This window comes from Acomys russatus, chromosome 20 (assembly GCF_903995435.1).
Source record: "Acomys russatus chromosome 20, mAcoRus1.1, whole genome shotgun sequence".
NCBI lineage: Eukaryota > Metazoa > Chordata > Mammalia > Rodentia > Muridae > Acomys > Acomys russatus.
This window is the reverse complement of record NC_067156.1, coordinates 22,042,735-22,070,094: the sequence shown is the minus strand read 5'-3', so window position 1 is coordinate 22,070,094 and position 27,360 is coordinate 22,042,735. Positions and strand designations below refer to the sequence as shown.

Sequence of the window (27,360 nt, the reverse complement as noted above, 5' to 3'; positions counted from 1 at the left end):
CCGCGCGCCCACGGGGCCGCGAGCCGCCGATTCCTGCCGAGTAAGCAGTCTGGCTCCGCGGTGGCAGCAAGGCTGGGGCGCTGGCTGCTCGCCAGCTCCATCAGAATTAGCTCATTGTTCACTAGTACACTAGCAGAAGAGAGAGGAGGAGGTGGGAGGAGATGGGTGGGGGGGGGGCGGGAGAGAGAGAGAGAGGAGTTGAGATTGATTTAGAGGGAGAGAGAGAGACACACACACACAAGACACACACTCTTGGAGAGAGCGCGCAAGGCAGGGAACCCTTCCCCTCCTTTTCTGAGGCTGCACTTCTTGGAAGTGGAGCGGGTTGGGGTTTTGTTTCCCTTCCCCCTCCGCCCTTCTCTTCCTCCACCCCTTTCCCCTCCCCCTCCCCCCTCAGCTGTCTTTCTAGCATGATGCCCTTTTTCATCCACATTTGTGTTTCAGGTGTAGAGAGGAGAGAGAGTGAACAGGGAGCGGGGCTTTTGTCTGTAAGTATTTGCTATTCTCACCCTCAGCTAGGAGCGCCGCTTTCTCTTTTGTGTGGATTCCTTGCCTTTGCTCTTAGTTGGACCCTTCAACCTTGCAGAGTGCTTTCTCCCTCTGAATTTTGGAGAAATTATGTCATTTTGCTCCTGCTGCACTAAGCCTGGGATCTAACTTGACCCCCCCCCCCTTTGTTTAATGCACAAGTTGGGAGAAATGAATTCTTTGTGAAGGGGTGGGGTTTTGCTTGCTGGTGTGGTTAATTTTGTTCTTGCTCATTGTTAGGAGCTGTTTTGTTGCTTTGCATTAAATGCACTTTGGTGCATGCAAGCTTCTCCGTCCCTTTGTAAAATCCTCACACTTGATTACTCTTTCAATGTTGCTGCCGCGGCGGCCGTGGGTCATTTCATGTTTTCGCTCTTGCCACACTTTTTCTTCTGCATTTTCTTATAAAGCAGTTTGAACTTGGGGGTGCGGAAGCATTAAAGAGAAATGAGTACTTTTTTTCTTGGTGCTGCTAATAACCTGATTTGCATTTATGTTTCTATAACAACATAGGAAAACTCCAAGTGCCTCTGATGCCCGTTTGGAGAACTTTTAGTTTTTACATGCATCTGATTTTTGCCATAACTTACATTAACAAAAGAGTTCTGTTCTAATGGAATAAAGGTGGAGGGCGAACCACAGCGGCATATACATTAATGTCTATTTGCTTTCGGCAGAAGGGCATAATGGTGTATATTCCTGACTTTCTTTCTTGTGTAGGCTTTTTTTTTTTTTCCTAACACGGAAGGTTATGTAATGCAGTGCCATTTCCAAAAATATCCACTCTGAGGCATTACACTACGGTGGAAGGCGGATTCTTGTTCTGCCGTCTTGATTGCAAATATACTGCCGGTAGTATGTCTGGGAACAAAGAGAAGCCAGAAAACAATCTATTTTTATCACATGGGTCTACTTTTAAGTTGCTAAACCTTTTGAACTGCAATTTAGAGATGAACCAGACACTAAGAATAGCCCAGGACTGCAGAGCCAGGTGCCACGGATCCCTTTGTCCCCTGCGCAAACCTGGAGACCACTTGGAAAGCCCTTTCAGGGACCCCAGCCTTTAGACTCGTTTGCCTGGAACTTACCTTCTGCACACAGGGTGCTCATTTGTCTGTGACCTCTGAGGGGGCATTTTGCGTTTGTTGACCTGTGGTTAAGCAATGTGTCTACTGTATATAAATGTATTTTGCAGGTTGGTGTCACTGGACTGAAGAAAGGGAGAGTAGAAGCCCGAGACGGTTAAGATTCTCAAAATGGTAAGAAATGGTCATCAGAAGAAATTCTCAGTAGCTTCTTATCAGTTATTACTTAGAGGTACCAGCCACTTGCCTTCGCCTTCATCCAGCCTGCCTGTTATTGTTCCCACCCCCTCTGACCTTTAAAAGGCTCCTTCTCCAGCATGGGGGAGCTTTGCAGTACAGCAGTCTATATGAATTGGACGCGGTGGCTTAAAGCTATTGACTTGCAGTCATTTTGAGTAGAAAACTAAAATTCTTGTCTCAAAGCAAGGATGTGTTTAAGTCAAACGACAGGAACTGTTCTGTTCTTTAAGAAGATTGGCATGTTGTGACATGCATGAAGGGAGAATGGCAGCAGGGCTCAAACAAAGCAATGGCCCTTTTATTACAGTTAGCTAGAACTTACCCCCAAACTGTAAATCTGTGCCCAAGTCAGTCACAAGCTATTGTATATGTTGTCCTTAATAGTAGTAGATATTAATTTTTAATGAATATATCATGTATTGTTATTAAAATATACATGCTTAGGTTTTTTTTTTTTTTTTTTTGCTAACTTATAACTTTCTTTAAAGGAGACATTTCAGTTTTAGAGGGCATATTAACCTCTAGATTCAAACTCAGCTGTTTCTCACAAGGGGTATGATCCTCAGAGAGGACAGTTAAATTTCTGATTAAAAAAAGCAACATAGAAAATGTACATCAACAGCAGCTAAATACATATGTTAAACTTCTGTGGGGAGGAAAAGAAATGATGAAAGTTCTCTGCAGCTTCATTTCAGCACGGTGTGCCCTCCTGAAGGTGTTGACGGTCCTTCAGAGCACCTGCGTCCTACTTAAAATGTATGACTTTACTTCTTCTTTCTTTCTTTTCTTCCTTCTTGTAAATGAGGGTGGAATTTAGTGAATTAAAATTGGATTCTGATGTTTTCTTTGAGAACAACGGCGAATTAGCTTCCAAGGAGAGGGATGAATCAGAGGCGGTGAAGTAAGTTCAGATTGGCTTTCATTAAGAGCGAGCTTTTACATTTTTAGCATATGCCTTGCCTGTCATTCCAACAAGTGGGTGTCAAAGCACCAAGCAAAGCAGGTTTGGCTTGGCCTGGCTTGCTAATGGTGAAATCAAAGAACTGGGCTAGAAAGACAAAAGAGGCGAACATAAAATCAAACTAATCAATGAGCTTTTGCAAGCGGTTGTCTTCGTATTACCTTCCCTGTTAGCCATTTTTTTTTTTTTTTTTTTTTTTTTTTTTGTCGCGTAATAAGGCGGTGATGAAGTGTGCTTCCCTTTCTTTAGTTCTCTTACTGAAGTGGGCAGCTCACTTTGTCTGTCTCCTAGAGCCCTGCTCACTTTGTATCACTGTCGCTCAACCACGAAGGTTGTATGTTGCAATGCGTCAAGTGACAGTTTTAGTTAAACATAAATTGGACCATTGCACCCTGCCAAATCTGGTCGTATAGACCAAGGTCAAAGCAAACGCCATGTTTCCGTAGTAGGGGGTGGAGTGTGCTTTGTGGATGAGAGGCCCGCGTGCCAAGCTGAGAATGAAAGTTGGAAACATTCAAAGGCAGAAACGCAAAGACAAATTAATATTAAACGCCAATTTCCCTTAGTTGTCCATGCTGTGTGGTGGCAGAATGGATGATCACAGTTTGCTTCTCTTGGGAACAGTTTTACTCACGGGGAAAAAAAATTCTCACCACTTTTCGGTGCTCCTTTCATCAGGATGTCAGCCCTTCCTGGCACAAGCCCACTGCCTGAAATAAAACCACCAGCAGTTATTGTCTGAGGGTGATTCCAAGTCACTTTCTAGCAATTCTTGTATCTGGAAAGTCTGAGCTCTTAAAAAATCTCTGGGTATAATAATGTAGAAAAAAAAAGTTTCAAATACATAGTTTTAAAACCTGATACTAAAGATGTCTTAAACCTCTTTCTTTTTAGCAAAATGAAGTTATTTTCTTTGCTTTGATTAAAACTGGAACAACTTTGTAGAACTCTGTATCTAGTTAAAGGTTTAGCTCGCATACGGTAGATATTACAGGATGCAGGGTGTTTAAATACTGGCGATTTCTAGACTATATATACACACATATACATATATACACACATACACACATGCATACGTGTATATATATATGTGTGTGTGTGTGTGTGTGTGTGTGTGTGTGTGTGTGCATTGCTCTTCTCTTATGCGTTTTGATCTACATAATGTAAAACACTACATAGAATCTAATTTCCATATACTAAAAGGATTCACTTCAAATACAAACTTATAATCTATTCAATCCAGTATAAGAAGTAAGTCAGTAAACTCTAGAATTCTTCAGGTTATGGTTAAATCTCTTGACTTTTTACACACCCTAAGTTGGTAGGGTGTAGTGCTTAGTTTTTGACAAACTAGAATCACGTGGGAAGAGGGACACCTCCCCCACCCCCACAACTGAGGGATTGCCCCAATCACTTTGGCCTATGGACATGTCTATGGGTCATTTCTTTTCTTTCTTTTTCTTTTTAATTTTTTTTAAATAAATGTAGTACTTTTTAAAAGATTTATTTATTATTATGTACACAGTGCTCTGCCTGCATGTACACCTGCATGCCAGAAGAGGGCATCAGATCACATTGTAGATGGTTGTGAGCCACCATGTGGTTGGTGGGAATTGAACTCAGGACCTCTGGAAGAGCAGACCGTGCTCTTAACCTCTGAGCCATCTCTCCAGCCTCATGGGTCATTTTCTTGATTGATGATTGATGTGGGTGGTGCTGCCCCAGGCAGGCGGTCCTGAGTTGTATAAAGAAGCCAGGTGAGCACACAGTGCAGTAGGCAGTGTTTTTCCATGGTCTCTGCTTCAGTTCCTGCCTTCGGGTTCCAATCTTGGCTTCAGCCCCGCCCTCCCTCAGTGACAGACTGTGACTTCTGGGCCAAATGAACCCTTCCCTCCCCAGGTTGCTTTAGGTCGCAGCAACAGAAACCAAACTAAAACACAGTTTCACGATAGCAATGCGGAGATATGAAAGGTCCATAGAGTGACATTTGCATTATTAAATAAATAAAAGGATCTATGTGTCACTGTCTTCAGCTCCGTGGGCATCTCTCACAGTGAGGTTTGGACATGCGCCTCTGAGTACAACCACAGGGGTGCCAGTCACGTGATTTTGGTGCTGGAGATGATGTCTAAGGTGGTCCAGCCTAAGAGTATGTTCAGCTGTTAGTTCTAAGCAGTTTTCCACATCTCTGTTGATCATGATATTTTTATCAATGACTCATTCTCCAGCCGGTTCAGCTTTCGAGTAAACATGCCCTTCCCTTTATTGTTAGAAATTTGTAGAATTTGCATAGTTTTCTCCCTACTGGGAGATCTTACAGGGATCTTCAGGAGTTTTTTTTTTTGTTTTGTTTTGTTTTGTTTTTTTTCATTTAGCTTTTTGTTAAGTTTTAATTTCTAGATTTATATTTTATGATGCATTACTGATTTGTGGTTTTACTGTAAAAGTACGTGACTTGTGTATATGTCACTAAGGAGAATACATTTTAGAATATATAGGTGATTCTATGGAAACTAGTTTGAAAACCCAGACTTCTAATCCACTGTCTTAAAGTCCTGGTTTTTACTCTCTATGTAGTAAACCTGTCTCTGGTTTGTGTTTGCCATGAACTTCCAGTGGCATAAGCACAGACTTGGGATGTTTTAACAGAGATCTAGGAACTGAGAGAAGTTTTTTCCCTTTATGGCTGATGCTGGGCATCTAAAATAGACAAGTTGACTCTACTGTACCACTCATGGCACCATGATTTTCTGTGCATGCTGTGAAGGAGCATTCCTGGGTTTAGAAGAAGGCTCCTTCCATAGTCCCCAGTTAACATAAATGGCCCTGGTTTAAAAAAAAGGGAAGGATTGGGAAGGATTGATCTTACTGGTGGCCAGTGCCACTGTGCTTGGAATGTAAATTTACTAGTTGCTGCAGTGGCTTTTGGTGCTGCCTAGGAGGGTAATTTTAGATGGTGCCATCTTGTCTTTCACCAAGCCTTCCTGTGCCCTCGAAGGGGAGAATTGGGGATTGTTTGTGGAATTAGGGCAGAGGAGATAATCAATCTATCTGGTTTGGCCCCAGCCCAGCTTCCTCTTGAGGTATATAGATTGCCACGTTGGAGAAGGTGCTTGAGAAAAAAAAAAATCTTAGAGTAAATACTATTCAAAGTGTGTTCCATTTTAACACCATGTGCTTCTCAAAAAGTTAGATATAGGTCAGATTATCATAAATATACAAAAGGAATTCACTTCATTTTAAATCTTAAAATAACAATTTCTAAGATCAGAAAATGTACTTCTAAAATATAAATATTTTTGCAAAGCTGAATAAGTAATCCCCAAATAAGAATTTTGAACATTTAAATATTCATCTACCTGGTAATTAAAAGCCCTGGTGTGCATTCTGGTGCCTTGGGCTGACCGGAAGGGGGTGCTCGCTGCACTGCTGATGTTGCCAGGTCTTTGGCCCCATACCATCTCCTTAGTGTTGTTCATGGGTGGGAAGCCAATCAAGACCAGATCCTTACAGCTTCAGTGAAATGGAAGGCTGAAATAATTACCTGAATAATTATGCTTTTTAAAAAATATCCTTTGATTTCATCTGATTCATGTTGGAAATTTAAATGTTGCTGGAATGATATAGGACTGGAAGGATTTGCTTGCTCCATCTGTATAATTCCTGTGCTGTTCAGGAAAAGGCCAGGGACCAGGCAATCTTATCAGCAAATTCAATCCAAATATACAAAGAGGGGGGATTCAAGGGTGCTTGGACCATGTGATCTTGTTGGATGATCTGTTGGAAGATTCCAACTTCAAACTGCTCTTCTGGCTTGAGCTAGAAAACAGGTTAGCATTAGAGCTTAATTTATCCAAAGTAGATACTTAGAGACTTTTTTTTATCCTTGAGAAAGTTTTAATAATGTTTCATGTCATTAGTAAACAGACAGACAGACAGACAAAACCCACAGTGCTTCTATTGCCAGCCCTATTGGTTTGGGACTTAAGCATTTAAATTTCTCTCCACAAGTTCCCACTATCAATCCACTCGTTAGTTGCAGTGACCTGATACCAGCCACAATGATGACATGATTTCGTTCGTAGTTCATACCCGTTTTTCATATTGCCCAGCTGATTATAGGCCTACAAAGGATTTACCTTCTTCATATGGCATGCTTAGAAAATAGCAAATATCAGGCAGAAGCATAATAAATATTTCATACATACACGCTAATGTCTATTAAGTTGGATGTTTTAAAATTTAGCACTAATGAGTTGCCATGATTAGTTTTTGCGAAGTGGAGGTAATTCGTATCATTAACCTCTCTTCGTTAAGTGCCAGGGATCCAAAAAGGAACGTAGCTTTCATTTTCACAGCAAATTACTTGGCATCTCTTGATAAAAGGGCAAGGAACTTTGTGGTTAAACCATAAAAGGTGGCACTTGCCAAGAGAGAGCAGCGTGGAGTGCCCCAAGTTCCCAGTGTTTGGAGTCGCGCTCTGAGTCACGCTCAGAGTAGGCCATGAGGTGCCTGCTCTCTGGGTCTGATCCACCTGTGGTCCTCAAAGCTCAGCGCAGCTTATCCTGCAGCCGTGAAAATCCCCGCCTGGATCCAAGGGGAGTTTCATTGGCAGCCACGCAACTTGAACACTCTCACTTAGTCCCAGTGTCATCTGAATCTGTGGTCCCAAGGACACAAGGGCAGCGTTCCTGAAAGCACAAACTATGAAGATTTAGCAGTGGGACCATACATCACTCACCCGTCAGCGGAACAGCATTTTCTCTAAGCATTGCCATTCTTTTTACATTGCAAAAGGCACACACCTGGCCCCTGGTCTCAGTGGATGCATATTTCAGTTATAGAAGCAAGAGTGAAATGTGCAGCAAATTTAACAAACATAGCAAGCCTCCAAAGTATAAGATTCAGAAAGAGGACATGGAAGATGGGGGATCGATGGTACCATTGGAAATATTTCTTACTGATGGAATAGAAAGTACTGTAGAGCTAGCGATGGCAGGCTTACTGCATGCATTGTCACCTGTGGCTGACTGCAGCCCTCAGACTTGACATTCAGCATTCATCCTGAGTATAGGGTCAAAAGCCTCAATATAGTGTTTCAAGAAGACACACACACACACACACACACAGTTGACTGGTATTAGCACAAAATTTAAACCAAACGTAAACTCTTTCTCCTGAGAGCGAGTAATATGCCTTACTGCATTTTCTATTCCCAAGTCCTGAAACTAGTCTTTATTAAACATTGGGTGCATGAAGAATTAAGGATATTCAGGTAGATTTAGAGGACGCGGAAGAGAGTTTCAGACAAGAAGAACCTGTCAGGAAGTTGTACTTGCATTGGTGCTTGTTCCCTGTTAAGGGCCTTGGTGCTATCAAGGACAGGCCTCAGAAGTTAGACTGAGAAGTCCAGGGCTTGATTTGCTAAGCAGTTAGAAGCCCCTGAGCAGGCATCTTCCAGATGGCTGAGTGCTCTCAGTCAGGTTACATGACTGTCTCAGGTTCTCTGCCTTCTGTTGAGCAGAGCGTGGCCCCTGCTCACATGCTCTCTGGTCAAAGGCACAGCTGTCTTCACTGCTCCATTACTGTCCTTGGACAGAGGGTTACATGATGGGGAAGGGAGGCCCTGGCTGGGGATCTGGAAGGTCGCAAAGGCAGCCTGCCTGTTATTCCTCACAAGGCAGCAGCAACCCTTCTTTGTGGCAAGTTCTTCAATGGCCTCCTTGGAGCCAGAGAGGCTTCCTGCTGTGCGAGATGCTTGAAAGAAGACACCAGTGCTACTTCTTGTTAGGCAGACTGGGTGCAGGTGCGCGATGACCAGTTAGTTGTCTCCCTCAGGTCGTCCTGACTAACTAGACACACTTCAAAGTGCAAGCCAGCCCCAAGCAGAATCTTAATACAACTGATTGCCATTTGAGTCCTGTATGTAGACTCTTGTTTGGGTAGCAAGTAGCCATGGGGATCTGAGGGAAATCGTCTCACATAATTTCTCAACAAAAGTTGGGGGAAGCCAAGTCTGTCCATTGGGCGGGGGGCTTTCTCAGTCTCACTTCTTTGGGAGTGTTAGCTTCAAGGTCTCCACATGAAAGGACAGGACGAGCACCCATAGCCTCTTTGGGTGCGCTTGGCCCATCCCCGAGCCTTTCAGTGAGAGCAAGGGTCAGCAGCTCTAGTCCCCTCAGCTGGGATGAGCTTCCCTTCCAGCCTCTCAGTGAGGACGGCATAGGTAAGCATTGCCCCGGAACTGTTTCTCTGCCCTCCATCACTTTTACAAATATGTGGGGTTTCTTTCCCCAGCTCACGTTTTAGATCTTCCTAAGTTTAATTTCTGGGGTGAAACCAACTTGCCAGGAACCGTTGTCCTTTAGTTGTAGCAATGAAAGTGGTTGGCCGAGTTCACTTGTTATTCTTAATATGACCCAATGGTTTCTTACTTCTGTACCTGTGTTTGCTTGGTCTATAGGGAATGCACCTCCTGGGGAAAATAAACATGTTCTTCAAGACTGAGGATGCTCCCCATGAAATAGCCCCTAGTACCCCTGGTGGGAATAGTCTCGTGTACCTTGTTCGTGTGTCACACCAGTAGTGCCACTCTCATTGTGCTAACTCACCACAGTATGTGTTCCTGACCCGCTGAGGTTGTAACCCTGAAATACTACCCTGACCACCACGTCAACCTGCCTTTCTCGGTAGCAGGAAGGCCGTGGTGTCAAAGGGTGGCAGTGAATTCAGGGACGAGCAATGTCATCATCACTCAGAGGGAACTTTTGAATAGCTGGTCAAGTTATTTGGCATTCTCATTACACAGCGTGCAAGCAAACCCTCACCCTCACTAACTTTTCTAATGGGACCTTGAATAGAGCCAACATCCGTCTCTAACTGGGGTCAATCTCTGCTATCATGTCTCCCCAGGAGCTGGCACATCCCCAGTGATCAATACATGCTCCGATGCTTGTGTAATAAATAAACGAGCCAGTGGTCATAGATACACGACAGTCTGTCATTTCTGGCCAGAACCAGGTGGCCTACTTCAGGATTTACAACCGTCAACAGCCTGGCCCTGTGCAGAGTTGCAATATCTCAGATTATTCATCTCGTGGTCCAGGAAATGAGATGGATCTGGAGAGATGATGCACTCATTGGCCCAAAGCCTCTTATCGCTGAACATTTTGGAAGGACTCAGTTTTAGAGAACTGAGGGCAGCAGTTAAGCCAGACCTGACCATCCTAGAGGCACAACTCCTAAATTCTGCGCTCCCTCTTTTTTACACCCCTTTAAGCAGAAACAGTCACACATTAGTCAGGAAGATGGATCTGTATGATTTGCCATTTCTGAGGAGAGCCCCAGACCCCATCTGGGGTTCTGGCTGTGGAGTACCATTACGCACTCAGTCCGTAGCGGCGCGTTCCCAGCAGGCAGTGGGGCTTCCTCTCAGAGCTCTAATGATGTAGCTGTGATGGCAGAACGGAATCTGCGCTGGTTTCACAAGGTGGTAAACTCCCCTAAAAGAAAACCAGTGCTGCCTGTTTCCTTGGCCTGCTTTCTTTCGGGCTGCTTGCCTTTGGGGTGTTATGAATGTATAGATGGAGGCATTTAGAAGCCCTGAGTTTGGGACACTTGGTTCAGTGTCCATCCTTACTTTCGTGGAGGGCAATACAAGAAAAACTTGAATTTGAGACGGAGGAAAAGATATAAGATAGTGTGGCTGAAGAAAGGAAGGTCTGTTTGCTCCTTTTTGGCTGAAATTGGGAGTTAGAGATACTGATTAGAAAAGCGGGGCAAATAGCCAAGTGGCTCCTGCCAGTGAAAACACTGAGTCAGGGCCCCACCAATAGGTAGTTAAGACAGAGAAGTTTCAGAATATGCACAGAGGTGTCGCTGTGCCTGACCGGCTCTAGCGGTCCAGCCCCTGCACTCAGATCCCCGCCGTACACTGCTGTCCTTTGATTACTGGGGCAGGTAACAGCCTTCCTGGTGGGACTAGGTTTGATACAGTTCCAGGAGGGAAAAATACCACAGGCTTACCAGGGAGAATTTTACAAATGTCGTTTTGTCTAAGACAGGCCCAGGCATTTTGAGGACACTTTTATTGGATAAAAGTTGGTATCTAATAAAGGAAACAACCATTGGACAGAAAAGAGTTAGAAAGTAAAGTGAAGACACTGCTTCTTGGACGTTCTGAACCATGGCACCATGGTCAGTGGTGAGATGGATAAAACGCTGACTAACGCAGTTGCAAACACGGCCCCAATAAGCGTTTTTAATACTAACTGCTTAGGCCTTCTTCCACAGGAGAGTCTCATATCCCTCACTAAGTCATCCTTTTGAAAGTTACCCCAAGGCTTGTTGGGACCAGAATCCAAAAGTCTGTCAGGCCCGTGCTTGCTAAGTGTGGTGTTGGCAGCGCATGGTGGAGCATTCACCTTCGTGCCCTGTGGGAGCTCAGGTAAGCCAGCTGGAAAGGTGAGCACTGCCCGAGGCATACAGCCGTGGCTAAAGCTGTGCGACACCAGAGGTTTTCAGACGTTCTGTCATTAGAATAATTAGAACTTGAACAGATCAATGATGTTAGCCAGCTCCCTGCTTTCCTGAATAGCCTTTCTTTGATTTGGTAGCGCATGCATGCGTGCGTGTGTGCGTGCGTGTGTGCATGTGTTGGAGCTGTTCACCCATGTATGCCTACTTAGAGACTAGAGGTGGATGTCTCGTGTCCACGCTCTTCTTCAGTTGTGCTCCACCTTGGTTTTAGAGTCAAGACTCCTTGTTAAGCCTGGACCTCACCATTTCAGCAAGACTGACCATCGAGCCCTTGGATCCATGGATCTCCATCCAGTGATGGAGGTGATGGATGCATGCTGCCACACCCAGATTTTACACGAGAAGTACTGGGCATGCAAACCGTGGTCTTCGAGCTTGTGTAGAAGCACTTTTCCCACTGAAACATCTCGTTAGGACCCCTGCTCCCTAAAAAGACTTTTGAACATTTGTGTTTGCTTCTTTGATGATCATAGTCCAAATCAATGGGACATTACTTATTGATGAAAGTGTGCGTTCTATTTTTACAAAGATTACCAAGTGCCCACCAGATACCCACTACCTCAAAGAAGGTAAGGACTTGGTAACTATTCTTTTTGTGAATTAATTGGCAATTGAAATTACATACTTAATCAGATAGCCAATACAGGGTCAAAATGTCTGCTTATACGTTCTCCAAGATCTCCTGTCTTCAGTTCTTGGTTATCTGGATCTGATTTTTCCAGAGCCCAAATGATCTGGACCAGACAAGTCTCTGCTTTTTGCTCTCTTGTTGAGTTGGGTCTAACTCCATGTCGCCCAGTGCCTTGGCCTGGCAGTGTGCTCAGCTCTTGATAATAGAATCTTAAATTATTCAAATCTTGTTATCATGGTCTAGAAGCCAGGTCTCCACGTCTTTTCACTTAATCTTTATAAGTCTCTTCCCAAGCCCTATTTTTGCTGAGGACTGTGTTTTAAACTTTAATTGTATTACATGAGGCTTGGTTGGCTACACTGTCACATCAGTTCAATCAGAGGTTCAATTAAATTTATTCCTTAGCCTCATAGAAGCAACTTATTTGATAATATAAATTTTTTTACTAAATTCACCAGCTGTTCCTGTCCTGTAGCTTTGATTATAGTTGAATGTAGTCTTCTGTGTGGTCTGAAGATGAAGCAGGACACATTTTCTTGCTTACTCTTTCATATCTATATACCATGACAACCTAGTAAATGGCTTGTTGCTCCTTCTTCATCTTTCCATTAGCCTGTCTTTAGAGTTGTCTGGATTTCTACTGCATTAATGAAAAGTTTCCAAATTAAGTCATGTTCAATCTATTTTCTTTTCGAATTTCTCGTTTCTAGTCACTTGCTCACTCCCTCTCTGATCTAATTAGTGTTTATATTTTCTTCCCTTTTAGTCAAGATCACCTGATATTTTGTGCAGTGAATGGTTTGTCTCTGCATATTGCTAAAGACAAGATTCTCATTCCCTTGACTTAGCAGTTGGCTTTATTAACGTCGACTACAATTTTGGAAAACAGCGTTACAGTAAACAGGATTTCAAATGCCTTTGATGAGAGAGAACAGTGCGCACACTAGCCGGGCCTTTGTAGGCTGTCTGGGGAGGCAGGTGCTGTTGGAGAGTTCATTTGGGGGTCACATTATAACAATGCAGTTTCTCAGCCAATTGTCTCTGTCATCTGCAGCAACAATTGCAGATGCATTTGTACTGTGTTGACCATTTCCTTCCAGGGAAAATTTGAGAGGTGGGAAGGGAGGGGCAGAGAGACAGAGAGAGAAGAGAAGAGAGTCTGCCAGTGTTTCTTAGGTTGGGTTCAGTGAAATCCAAAATCTTAAGGTAGCCATGTTGAAGTTTCTGCTCGTGAGTAGATTTGCACAGCAACAGCAGTAACACTTGAGCACAGTGCAACAAATCCTGTATTCTCAAAGACTGCCCTCCCCCAAGGTAAGTTCTAGGAGTGGCTACTCACTGGAAACAGGGCATAGAACAATAAATAATTTGAGAAAACTTCTTTTGACAGTGGGTGGCAGAAATCTCTCTAAAATTCATCTCCAGGGCACTAAGAGGGGGTTCTCAGCAACCTTGGGTTGAAAGCAGGCCTCAGCTCTCAGAAGAGCTCTGGGGAGACAGTCCAGGGAGCTCTAGAGAAAAGCACACAGTGTCAGTGACCCTGAGACAGACCCCACACACACACCTTTCCCTAGGTGCTTGCATCTACATGATGGTCAGTGAGAGCAGAGTGGTCCTGGGAGCACCCACGTCTGTGCTTGGCACTGGTGCAAACACTTACTGTGTATCAGTGCATTTCAGCCTTACAGCAAGATGGTGAGGATTACATTATTGCAGCATTGGTTAGTACCTGGGGCTGGGGTGAAACTTCGTGGTAGAATGCTGGCCAGGCATGCATGAGGAACAGGGTTCCCTCTCCAGTACCAATAAATAAATAAAATATCCACATACCTACAACTTTTGTAAAAATACCAAGTAAAGGGCTGGAGAGATGGCTCAGTGGTTAAGAGCACCGCCTGCTCTTCCAGAGGTCCTGAGTTCAATTCCCAGCAACCACATGGTGGCTCACAACCATCTATAATGTGGTCTGATACCCTCTTCTGCAGATAAAGCACTCCTATGAAATAAATAAAATAAATAAGAGTTTAAAAAAATACCAAGTAAATTGGGAGTGATGGGTATACAGCTCAATGGTAGACTGAATGCTTAGCTCCTATAAGGCCCCAGGCTCGTCTTCGGCAAGGGGGAAGGGAAGCAAGCAAAACCACCAAAGCATTATAACAGACTCCTTAATGCTTTTCTGCATGTGACTGTGGGTCCCTGAGTCCCCGGATTTATGTATTCTGTCTGTGTGGGTTCCCACAATACCCACATGTTTCTCGTTCTCTTCTTTTGGAAAAGTCTAGTTTTGATGTTTGGTTTAGAGTAGAATAAAGACTCTGGATGGGGAATAGACTAGAAGGTTGGTTAATAAAGTCAAGGTTTAGAATAATGGGCTGAGTTGAAAATAGGATTTCCATGGTGGTTAGAATACAGGTGGGATCTTCTTCAGGCACTTTACCTGCTAACTTGGAGTTCCTTTCATAGTCACCTTCACAACTCTTGAAGCCTTGCCCTGGAACACCCTTTCCCCTCGGAGCAGTGGCCCTCCTCTGGTCCTCTGCCTTGCGGGACTCTTCAGCAGGGAGATGCCTTCAGCCTTCAGACCTTGCTTCACCCAGTATAGTCAGTCTGGCCAGTGTCCACAGCCACAGCACATCCATTCTGAGCTTAGTCCATTCCTCTTGTCCTTTTAGTTTTGTGCTGGCTTGTCCAGAGGACAGGCTGGGACAATCTGCTTTGAGTGGCCTCTTTTGACCTGAACATCTATAAGATGTGCGTCAGATCTGTAGAAGCTATTCCCTTCCACGCAGAGGTCAGGCTTCTTATAAGCTGTGTCTTCTTACGGAGAAAGCACTTGCCTTCCAAGCCTGGGGTCCATTACAGTGCTGTGAAGACACCTCGGTCTACAGGACAGGACAGAGTCCCAACAAACACTGACCTGTGGAGTGGCTTTTGCAGAATGCCATGGTGGCTGCCACTACCAGTGAGCAGAAGAAAGTCCACTGCTGCCAAGAGTGACTAGTTCCTTTTGGAATCGGCATTGTGGAGGAAATACAGATGTTCTGCAAAGCTTCTTCTTGGGTCTTTTACACAAGTTACCTAGATAAACACTCCAGAATGTCTTCAGCTCTTCAGAGCAGCAGTCTGTCTCTTTATCCACCCAGACCAGGGGAAATCCAGCATTCTCTGTCTAGATTAGTAAGTGTCTTGCTAGCCTTTGACTGAGGGTGTTAGCAGAAGAGATACAGTTTAAAGCAATTATTCTTCATTTGATAAAGGTTTTTAAAGTTATTAATGGGTAGCACGGTGGTGTTTGGGTAGAAGGACGAAGGGAAATAGCATCCTTGGTGGTGAGAACTCAGGCTTCCGATAGTTACTTGAAGACTGAAACCTGGAAGACTATTCCCAAAGTGATTGACTAATGAATGCATCAAGTCTGTATAGACTTTGGGGCTGGTTAACTTTGCAAGTTGTGTTAAAATAAAGTTTATAAAATTTAAAATATTAAGAAAAGTTAAGTCTGGAGTTTCCTGCTAGCTGTGGGATGTCTGGAGAAGGAGCCCCGAGCCACTGGCGTGCAGGTTGGCAGGAGAGCATCAGTGCCACCCTTCCTGTGGCTCACAGTGCTGCGCTAAGGGTTAGCTGCAGCTTGGCACACCAGGCGGAATACAGAACCAGTCCCAGGGTTCTCTCCCTTTTTCCTTTTGGTGGGCCTTCAGAGTTGGAGAAGTAACACAAGATGTACTGTTTCTCCTTTCTCGCTGACAAATGAAAACAAATTCATCTAATGGGGAAAGGTGGTCCAGACTCAGAATTCAGATGTGTTAAATAAATATTTATACTGGTTCTCCTCCAGGGAGGTAAGAGATTTTTATTAACATATTTGTTGGAGCCATGGGGGTAAAGGGAAGCTTATGCTGTGCTTACATGCCTTAGGGGCATTTTGGCTGCAGCTTGACAAAAGCTCCAGCTTTCCTTTCTTAATCTCTCTCTTTCTCATCCGTTTTCTTTAGTGAAAAGGCAAACACACTGTGGCCTCTGCTTTAAAAAAATTTTTTTTAATTACATATGTTTAATTCGTTAATTAATTTGTGTGTGCACTTGTACCACAGGACAGTTGTGCAGGTCAGAGGATAGGAGCCAGTTCGAACTCAAGCCACCAGCCTTGGCAGCAGACCTTAGGCTCCGAGGCATCTCACCGCCCAAGTCTACTTTTCACTGTTCAGCAGCAACTACAGAATCCCAGAGTTTAAAACGCTTCCTTAGCTTTTGGCTCTTTGTTCGGAAAGTCTTTCCTCAGACTCTAAGCGCTGGTTCCAAAGATTTAGACTTGTGCTCTTCCTCGTGGTTTACTTTGAGCTGTTATCAGCTGTTTAGGCTTCATCTGTCTTCATTACTGAAAAGTCACCCGTTAAAAGTCCAGATTTGAAGCACTGGGCTAATTTCCTTGAGGCTAGACCACACTTGGCTCTGATTCCCGTACCAGACTGACGTCCGGTCTTGGAGAGGTGTCTTGGCAGAAATCTGGTAATCCCTTGATGTATTTTGTCTCTGTGGGTTTCTGGAGTCTAGGTGGTGCTAAGCATGTTCCTATTGGGATGGGAGGGGCGGGGAGTGGGCGCTGCACAACCTAAGTGTTTGCAGGTGACACCAGGGTTGCCCTGCTCTGTTAAGCCACCTTTTCTGCTGCATCTAGACTCGAGCCATGCTCCGTCAAAGCCTAGAGAATTAACATAATGAGTGGGTTTAAACAGTGGTGGGAAAGAAAGACCAGGCACGGTTGCTAACTTTTGTGGCTTGTTCCTGCCTTGTTTTGTTGCCACCCTTGAAACTCTTGGCTGTTATTCTTAGAAAACAAAATCCAAAAAAAAAAAAAAAAAAAAAAAGTCGGTTGCCAAACAAACAGACTATTACATTGTGGAACAGAGTGGCTGTGAAAGCTCTTTGTGCTGACGATTAATTTCACATGTAAACACTTTCGTTCCGTTGCCAGCAAGGAGATTTTCATTTCCTTTCTCTGCCCAGTTGAAGTCTAGAAATAAAATCCCACAGCTGTCAGGTTCCCACGTATTCATGAGCGGCCGCTCATGGCGGCTTTACGGCAAGCAGAAAGAGTTCAGAGGATTCTACTGTTAAAGTCCACCCACGCAGTTTGTTTCAGGCACTGCGGCTGCTCTAACAGAATCACCAGCCTTTGGACTGTCCAACACATAATGTCAGATGGTCACAAAATCTGCCACCAAATGTGAATCAGGCATGAACATATTCTAGGCCCATCAGAGGAACAGGCACCTAAGGGCCAGCTGATACCCATGGGTCTGACCATGTTGGAAGCTCTCCCTGGTCTTTCTTGTGAGATACAGTTATCTTCCCTACCCCAGTTTCTCCATGCTAGGGAATTAGTGGTCAGACTATGTGGATTCTGAAAGTGTCAGCAGAGCTACAAAGGCAGGAAGACTGCCAATGCTTTCTCTCTAATTTCTCATTGTTATAACATGTGCACACACACTGTGTGTGCGTGCATGTGTGCGTGTACGTGTGTGCACGTGTGCGCATGTGTGCGTGTGTGTGTGTGTGTGTGTGTGTGTGTGTGTGTGTGTGTGAAATTTGCAAGGATTATATACATCGTTTGGGTGGCCCATACTTTTCTTTTTATCATCCAGTGGCAATGGATTTCTCCCCATGTGCTTTCCCTTGAAGAAGCTTTGTCTGGGTTTCACAGGCCTCAAAGAGCAGGACTCGAGAGAGCCTGCACTGTGTACCATCTTTGGCAACATCTGGACTTTTGGTGCAGTGCTGCTTAGAGAAAAATGATCTTTGTTCCTCATTTATGGCTCCACTTTACGTTCTTTGCTCATGGGACCAGAAACACTTGGGACTCAGTGGCTTCTGAAGCAGATTCATAATTGTGACACTTCAGGGGATATTTACCAAAATTAAGCATGCGTATGTGCATGTTTATTCCCTTCCAATTACAATACTGGGCTTCACAACTTCCTGTCCGATCAGGCATAGTAGAACATACACATATGCAGGCATATACTGTTTAACTGGCAGCAGAATTATGAAATATACCCCTTTGTTATATGAAGAATTGATTATGGAGGTTAGACACCTGCTACCCTAGTCTGGTCTCTTACTGGCAAAGGATTGGCATCTACCTTTCTTAAGTCATAATCTGGCCATGTGCGTTTCATCCTTGAGACACAATAGACCTCTCCAAAGATAAAGAACTGTGTTACAGTTATGGTCACTCACCGTTTAGCCATGCAGCAGTCTTTACCTCGGATTCCTGTGCAGGCTTGTTAAATGGCTAAGTGGCATGTATCTATATTTGCCCCGAGTAAAGACATAACAGGGCCTTTGTCTGCCATTATCTCCGAACAGTCTTCTGAGAGAAATGTTGAGAAAAGCAGTAAACAAATAAGAGAATATTTAGAAGCTTCTAAATTACCAGCTGGTAATGCATAGAAATCAAATTGTGTTGCGGAATAACAGAGATGACAGGAACTGGGACAAAGGACCCTCACATTGCTCCTAAATGAGGGCCACAAGGCTCCTTACAAACACCACCAAAGCCACAGCAACAAAAATCCAGCAAACCGCCCAACAAAAAGCTTGAAAGAATTTAGGCAGTGTTTTAGGTTGCATTTTTTTTCCTTATGAAACATGAAAGACTGGTCTTTGATTACCACCCCCACCCTCCAACACACACACACACACACACACACACACACACACACTTTATTTTTCTAATTTGGAAAACTAGTTGTTAGTTACAATTCATAACAGACACCAAATTGTTATCAAACTCATCGCCTTATAGACTTAAAATTTGAAGTTATTTTTATTATGGCCTTCATCAAGTAAAGAAAGTCTTCAAAGAGAAAAGAAAAAGAGGAAGAAAAGGTAGGAAAGAAGGTGAGCATTTTATTTTCAATATGTATTCTATGCTGGGATATTTAAGCTAACATCCTAGCAATCAAATACCTTAGAGAATAAAAAATAGTAAAATGTCATTATAAGCCATATTTAAATGTATGTCAAAGATTTAAATATATTTAGTCCTTCATATAAGGAATATTCTTCCTGATCTAATCGTCAGTGGGGTGACTGTGGCTTTGTGGAAAAAGCTTTATTAATTAGTATGTTTAGAGACAGCTATGGACACACTGTCAAGCAAAATAAAATAAAAAATGAGAAATTCTTCCTTCACATTTTTGGAGTAAACACCCATTTATCTTAGTTGTTGAAAATATAGCTTGTCTCCCTACGTCCCTATTTGAATTCTAGGAGAGTAGTATTCTAGGGTTTGAGGGAATTTTCTTTTTAATTTTTCTACACAGAAGACAATTCTGAAAGAATAAGTGCTTCTCTTGTGATGATGAAGGTAAACTTTGCTTTGCGTGTTTAGTAAACCGTTTTCAGGTTTTCTCACGTACATCACCCAGAGCGTTTGAGTCTGCGTGATACAAACCACCATCACCCAGAGCGAGAACGCAATAAGGCGTGAAAAAGAACATGACTTTAGTTTTCATGAGAAGCATGAACTTTAAACCAGAAAAATGAGTCCAGTGAGAGAGAGAGCCACATGGTGGACTCGTGCAGCATGAGCCAGTTGGTATGAAGGAGAGAGGAAAGCTTTGCAGGCAGCATGCATCCTGGGACTCCAGATGGATTCCTAGCACATTCCTGTTGCACAGAGTCTCATCAACATTTGCAGGCCTTAATCATGAGCCATTGCCAGCTCAGCGTTCAGTACCAGTTCATGAGCCAAAGGCACAGCAGCCGGTAGAGAGCTGCTGTGGGCACAGGGGCATCTTCCCCACCCCTGTTGGAACATGTTACTCTTGAACTTACCCATCACTCTGTTCCTGAGTTTGCATCGAATAGGTACTGCCTTCCCAGAACTTCTCACTGCCAACTACCCTTCTGCTGCCAGCACTGCTGAATATTCTACTAAATGTTGGTTTCCTTTGTTGTTTGTGGACGCGTGCCTTAGTGGCTTTGAGATGCTAAATGCTAAAGTGGTGTGACTTTGTTAAAATGGAACGTCCTGGAAAAGCACACAGTCACCTATGTCATTTCTTGATTCTGCCTTTGGTTCCTCAGGGAACCGTTTCTCACTACCTGCTATTTGCTTAAAATTGTAGTGACGATATTGAAAAGTGATCAATCACTAAGGTCAGTTTATATTAAGCGAACTTATTCCTGACCTCAGTCTGGGGTCAAACTGAGAGCATGAGGCTAAGCTGGGATTTTATGTGATACGGTTTTGTTATATGCCTTGAAACAAACAAACAAAACTACCAAGCTTATTTATTTTAGATTGGAATTTTATTCCCTCTTTCCTGGCTAAAGAGAATGCCAGGATTGGCTGCCTGTCCCAAACAAGGCAGATGGTGTCATTCTTCAAGAAGGAGCAGAGGAGGGGAGTCTGGGAAGGCAGGTGGGGTAGAGACTTGGGGGACACGCGTGGCTCAGAAAGCAGCCGCAGTCCAAGGAAGGGAAATGGTTCCACTTCTTGCAGGGTGAGCCTTCAGATATTTAAGATCCAAAAGTGGGTGGTAGCCACTGGCTGGTGTTGTTTTGAGAGAGGGATAGCAGGGAGTAGACACTTGGCGGGATACTGTAAGACCAGCAGCGTGCTAAAAAGAAGAGCTTAGATCTAGGAACCTAATTTGAGTTGCCGTCCTGACCCACAGGTATGTTGCTTTGGGCAAGTCGTCCTGACCTTTCTGAGTCTTCCTTTTCTCGTCCGAGTAATTAAGATATTCCTATTCATAGGTCTCTTACCAGGGTGGATTAAACAGTGTATGCGTGCGGTTACTTTGCGGGCTGTGCTGGTCTGTAAGCATTACTGATGGATTAGCAAGACAGTTACAATGTTATCCCAAAGAATAGACACGTGAGCCATCCACATTTCCTGCTTCAGACCCCCAGTCACTGGGACTGATGGAGACATACAACATATGAGCCACCGATTCAGCAATTAGTGCTTCCAAGACGGAAAATGACACATGAGTCCGTTTGTTAATCTGTTAATGAGATATGCTTCTTAATTGTTACTGCATAGGAGGCTTATTTCCAAAAACTTAGATCTGGGAGGAGTCTCGTCTGATTTCTTTTCCCCCCACTTCAGGCAGAGCTGCATCAAGTGAATTAGCCCTAACAGATGGCTGTTGGATTCTGTTTCTAAAATTTTTTTTAAAGAAGATTTCACAGTTTTCCACTCTAAATTCTCTTAGTAATTTAACAGCTCTTGTGCCAAGTTCTTTCTTATAGCTGACCTAAATCTGCGATTTGTAATTTTAAGCCTCCCCCTCCCCATCTAGCTTTCTGGAAGCTGAGAACAGCTGGTCAGCAACCTTATGCTAATAACCCTTTGTATATTTAAAGAAGACTTACTCAGCTTGCCTCCCTCCCTCGATGTCCTCCCACCCTCAGAATTCATCAACTCTTATTATCTGAATCATTCACCGCACAGCTGCCCAGCTCCCCGCTTCTCTCTCTGATACTCCGCTGTTGGAGGGAGCTGGGTCCACTGTGGTGTGAGTGGCTGCATGGAGCCGGAGAGAATATAAGACATCCTTGTGATGAAGGCAGGCTAATTGCGAACAGTGCTGATGACTACCTGAACATGTGTTCCTGCAAACCGTTGCAGAGGTCCTCGTGGATGGTGAGACGCCTTGAAAGCTGTGCGTGGTGACTTAGTGCACCCCGCCAGGCATGCCACTAAGCTTCCACTTTACCTGATAGAGATAACATTGACTGATATCTCTGCTCTGTTGGGCTCCATCTTGGAAGAGGAGCCGAAGCTCTCATGTTTGGAAAAAGTCTAATGTGTTTCCTGGTGCTCTGGGCGTGAGTGGAGGGAGAAGAGAGCTTAGAGTGATCCTTGAGTCCCGAGCTTAAGGAGGGTGAGGCCCTGTGCTTTGAGGCTGGATCTTGTCTGTGATCTGACCGTGTGTGCTTTTATGTGTCCACAGGTTTACTACCCGGGGCTCTTGGTCTGGGTCAGCCAGGAACCATTCCCATACAAGGAGATGGAGGGAGGTCTTACTAAGGTGAGAGCCCTAGCTGCTGCCTGTGAACACTGTTTTCGTTTTCATCTTTAGCGTCCATTGTGTGATCCCATATAATCCACTAGTATGATACTGTGCTGACTGGAAATAACTTAGTTTTAAAAACATAACCTAGAGCTGGGCTGAGTGGTACACACCTGTAATCCCAGCACCCACAGGCTGAGGCAAGAGGACTACTGAATACTTGAGGCTAGCCTGGACTACATAGGGACACCTCATCTCAAAACAAGCAAGCAACAAACAGAAAGAACAAAGCAACAAGCAAACACCTCCACAGCCAAAAGTCTTACAGATGTTAATGTTCCTGTTACCTTCTTTTTTTGTGACAGACACAAATTTCCACATAAGAATCAAAGAATCCTTGTGTCAAGTGTGTGTTTTACAGAGTTTAAATTTGTTTCGATCCTGGTTAGGCAAATGAAGATATTGGTGATCAATCCCAAAGCAAAACCAGGAAGGCAGGCTAAGAGTGGGTGATGGGAATTTCTTCCAAGTATATAATGTCGGCCGCTGATGGCGCCTTCTTATCAGAGGATAAAGGCTTGATTCCCAGCACCCACATGATGACTCACAAATGTCTGTAAACAGTTCCAGGGGTTCCAGCACCCTCTTCTGGCCGCCTGGACACTGCATGCTCGTGGTACACTGACACACATGTGTGCAGGCAAAACACCCCCACACAAAACACATACATAAAACACCCATACACATAAAATGATATTTTTCACGTACAAAAAAATCAAAGTTTCATGTTCTTGAACAGTGGTACCACCCAGATGTAATATTGCTGTCATTTTCCTGTATGAAAAGAACCTATTTACTGTAAACGACAGAATTCCCATTATTGGCTGAACTTCCAGAACTTGAAGCCCTCTCACCTGGCAGTTAGCACAGAAGGAAAACAGTCCTAAGTCATTTTTAGTCTTTCAGAGAATTTCTGAAGACCAGGTTGAGACTTTTGGCAGAAATGCAGATGAACAAAATTTTGTGGGACCTGATGGAACTAAATCTGTTCTGGTGTCACAGAGCTGGGGTGGAAAAGAGCTGGAGGGCACGGAGCCACCCATGTCCCACGAGTCACCACCACATGCCCAGAGTGGCAGCTTGACCCCTCACCACCAACTCACCTTCCTCCTCCTCCACATTATTATTATCATCACTATTACCACTGTTGTTGTTGTTGTTGTTATTATTATTATTATTATTATTATTATTATTATTATTATTAATTTGATGATGCTGGAGGTAGAATGCATGCTAGGCACGTACTCTGCCACTGGGCTACATGCCTCACCCCTTAAACTTATTTATATACATACATATATGTATTTTTGTCCCTAGACATTGCTTTCTGGGCCAAGTCAGGGCGTAATTCCCCTGAAGCTGCTTACTTCAGTCAGCTCTCCCCACAGCCCTTCTTATCAACCAAGTGGATAAGACCAGATGAAGTTCCTCAGTGAGGTGTGAGGTCAGCGGTCCTTCCCTTCACTCCTTGCCTATGGAAAAGAACACCCCAGGGTGGGTACAGTCAGTTGTAGGAACTACACCGTCAGCCTACTTTGTGTTATCTTCTCTAAACAGGAAGTAGTATTTTAAGCATAATATATCTGTCCTTTTTTTTCTAGAAGGAAACTTCTGGAAAAGCATACCTTTGCATATCTGCATGAATAATGCTCTCAATTTATTTGGTCTAAAACACATTATGTAGTAACTGGGGTGAGGTTATCAGTCACCTGAAGCAACGCCATCCATCTGGATGTGGCTTCTGGCTGAGCAGGCCTGTTGTGGGCGCCGAGCACCTCTGCTTGCCGCCCATCCGTCCTCAGGCTTCTAGGTTACTCAGGTCTCTCCGCCTCACAAGAGTCGTTACGTGTGGATGATGGAGAATGGCAACTGTTTTGCCTCAGCTATCATTAGGCCTGACTTCTGGGCAGATGAGGTATGTTAGAGACAGGCAATTCTTTAATTCAAAATAGTAGTAGTCAGGGAAGAGGACTGTAACCTAGTAAATCCAGGCTCCAAAAAGGTGGTGGAGAGAGCCCTTCCGCTCTGGAAGCCCCTCCAATTGCAGGTGGTTTAGTTTATTGGCCCTCGCGGTGTTTTAGTAGTGGGCCTCTGTGTGACCTCCTGCCAAGGTCTGTGGCCCAGGTACTGCAGTGTCTCCCATAGATCAAGTTAATGAAGGGCACGTTGGGTAGGGACTGGTTTTGTGTCAGCTTCTCTGCGTAGACTTAAAAACTAGTAATGTCTGCAAGTGCTCAGAACAACAATTACCAGTGATGGAGTGCATGAGTGTTTTGGTACCGCAGAAGGGAGGCAAAACAAAACAAAGCGCTCATGCGCGCGCGCACGCACGCACGCACGCACACACACACACACACACACACACACACACACACACACACGTGTATAAATAATAAAAGTGCTAAATTCAGATCTGAAATATTCCTTTTTTTTTTTTTTCAGGAGATAACTCTTTCCTAGCTCTCAGTTTTCATTTTATAGTATGTTTTTCATGGAGGTCAGCAGTTAGTGGGACTGAGCCTCAGAAACCAAGACACAGCAGTGTGCTAACTTTCCAACAGCTTCAAGTCCACACTAACTGATTAGATGAGGTGGTAGCATTCCTTGGAAAACATCAGTGGATTCCCCCCCCCCACCCCTAATTTATGTGCTATATGTCAAAATTTCAAGATTGAAATAGTTTTCCCAACTGTATAGTATTTCCATGTAGTCAACTTCATTGATTGAAACATAAATAGTTAAAAACCACAAAGGGCTGTTTTCCCCCTAAGAAAGTACCCAAAATTGATGGTTTAATTAAGAGAGACACTTGTCTTCACTGTGTGAGTGTGTGTGAATGGGGCATGCGGTCTTTCTTCTTTAGTGAATTAAGACTTTTATGTCAGTTGTTCAGTGGGCCCCAGTGTCCCGCCCTCCTCCTGCTTGCTTCTGGTGGAGGCTGCACTCCCCTGGCAGCCTTCTCTGTGCATCAGAAGCAGCAGCATGGTGTGTTGGTTGCTCATCAGCTGTGTAAGAAGAGGCTTAAGGAGTTCTGGGCCGCCTGAGCCTCCGATCTCCAGGATGTGGTCTCTGGCTCTCCTCCTCTTTTCTACAGCTGCTACATTGTGTAACTCTCAAAGGCTTCCATCTTGGGTACCATTTTAGCCCTGACCATTGGCACTTAGTATTAAGTGTGCCAGTTGCTTACAGAGTAGATCTCACGTAGAAAAGATTTATGCATTGTGATGTGTCTTACAGTATTTTTATTGTGTAATGAAAAATAGACTATTGTAAGCCCCGAGTCATATCATCCATTGAAAAGTTTTAAAACATGTATGAATCTAGAAAGATTGCTCAGTGGTTAAGGACACTTTCTGTTTTTGCCGGGGACCTAGGTTCGGTTCCTAGCACCCACATGGTGGCTCACAACCATCTTTAACTAAAGCTCCAGGGATCGGGTGCCCTCTTCCGGGCCCCATGGACACCAGGCATGCATGTTGTACACATATATACACGCAGGCAAACACTCATACACATTAAATAAATCTTTAATTTTTTTTTTGACACTTTTATGAGTACTCCCAGCCCAGCTCAATCCTGGGTCCTGTCCTGGGTCCTGTCTAATACTAGCAACTGTCCCCAGAGATCTGACTTAGAGGAATAATATCACTACCATGAGAGAAACACTTGACTCTACACAAACAGGGGAAAGCTGGTCTTCAATTGCTTCATCACCCACTGGCCTAACATTTACATTCAAGAGAATACTGTTAATATATAAACTCTTTGCAAAACAGAAAAAGTTCAGCGATAAAAAGTAGGTAGGAGAAACAAGAAACTTTAAAAATGGTTTTAAATGTGTGACTAAGTGTTTCTTTGTGTGTCTGTCTCTCTGTTGGTCTGTGTACACCCTGCAGGGAAGACTTCCTGTGCCAAAGGAAGTGAACCGCAAGAAGATGAATAAAACCTGCGCTGCCTCCCTGACTCCACCGGGCAGCCATGAACCCTACTTCCCAAACATCGATTACCTCCACTCTTTTTAATCATTACACCTCCATTTGTATTGCATATGGTGTATGGGGTTTTGATGAGGTCTTGGTATCATATATGGGATTTTTTTTTTCTGTGTAAATCATCAAATATAAGAAGAAACTATGGGACTCTAAGCCTTGCTTTAGAGACTTTACAGTGGACAAATAGGTATCATCAAACCAGTTTTTAATCATTCTGACTCAAGTGAAAATGCTCAGAATTTCACACTGTGAATCCACGTTTACAACCCCTACAGGTGGGCCTTCAGGCCTGGTTCGCTACAACAATGTCTCCCACAACTCAAACTCCCACTGCTCGCACATGACCGGTCCACTCCTGCCTTTCATCACACAGCTCCCGACTGCTTCGTGCAGAGGCTGAGAGTCCCCTCCACTTTTTTTTTTCTCATTTTAGATGTAACAAGCCTAGTAGTTTATGTTCATCGATTGTCTGTATATCTCTATATTTTATCCATGTACTCTTTTGATGTATAGAAGTAGTTCGAAACTCATCGTTTCCTTGTGGTAAGTGACTGAGATGCTGCCACAGGACCTGAGACACTGATGATTGGTGCTATTTTGGACTTTCAACATGCTCCTTGGCGAGGTAGCTCTGATGGAGTTATTTTTATTTCCATGTTCTAAGCAGGTGTTGGTACTCTGTTTCCCCGGACGTTGTTCTCCAGACCGGATTGACTTGTTTTCCCTGTGTCTTCAGTGTGGCTTTCTTCTTCAGCGTTTGTAGGTTGAGTGGGTGCTACCAAGAGCGCGAGAGGCTGTCCTCTTGTGCCTGGATTAGCAGTCACGGGTAGCGGGAGCAATCACAAAACTGTAATCTACCTTCCAGAACTCTTCCTTCCTGCAGCCTCACCTGCCTGACTCCGAAAAAGAAAAGCAATAATTTTCCAGGCATTTTTGAGGTGTCTCTTGGGATTCTTTTTGTTTGACTGGAGATTGGGGGGGGGGGTTAAAAGATCCACTCTTTTTAAATAAGTGCCATGTGAGGAAAAAAAAAAACCCAAAGTACTGGCATCTGAGCAGAAATTTGAAAATTATACTTTTCCCAAAGTTGAAGTTGAAAAAAATGTCTTTACAAATGATGATGAAGACGATGAAAGGCAAAACACCTTTTTTTTTTTTTTTTGACAGTTTTGATAAGCAAGGTGTAGATCTTACATTTTTGTCCTTGCTCCCAATGAAATGGATAAACGAAACTAAAATCCGACAATGCCATCTCTTCACGGAATGTTGTTGTGTTAGCCAGACTGAAAGCCCA

At 43.9% G+C, this 27,360-nt stretch overlaps 1 protein-coding gene across 2 annotated transcripts; it reads left to right on the top strand.

Annotated features, from left to right (window-relative positions):
* Nrep (neuronal regeneration related protein) lies at positions 1–27,048 on the top strand. 2 transcript variants are annotated; one of them, XM_051163506.1, is made up of 5 exons: positions 1–40; positions 445–488; positions 1,724–1,787; positions 21,955–22,032; positions 25,971–27,048. In XM_051163506.1, the coding sequence occupies exons 3-5, from the start codon at positions 1,785–1,787 to the stop codon at positions 26,094–26,096; spliced, it is 207 nt and encodes a 68-aa protein (XP_051019463.1). In that variant the 5' UTR covers positions 1–40; positions 445–488; positions 1,724–1,784; the 3' UTR covers positions 26,097–27,048. The 2 variants fall into 2 exon arrangements, with proteins under 2 accessions (XP_051019463.1, XP_051019462.1); XM_051163505.1 differs by lacking the exon at positions 1–40 and adding an exon at positions 228–270.
* The last annotated feature ends 312 nt before the right edge of the window (positions 27,049–27,360 follow it).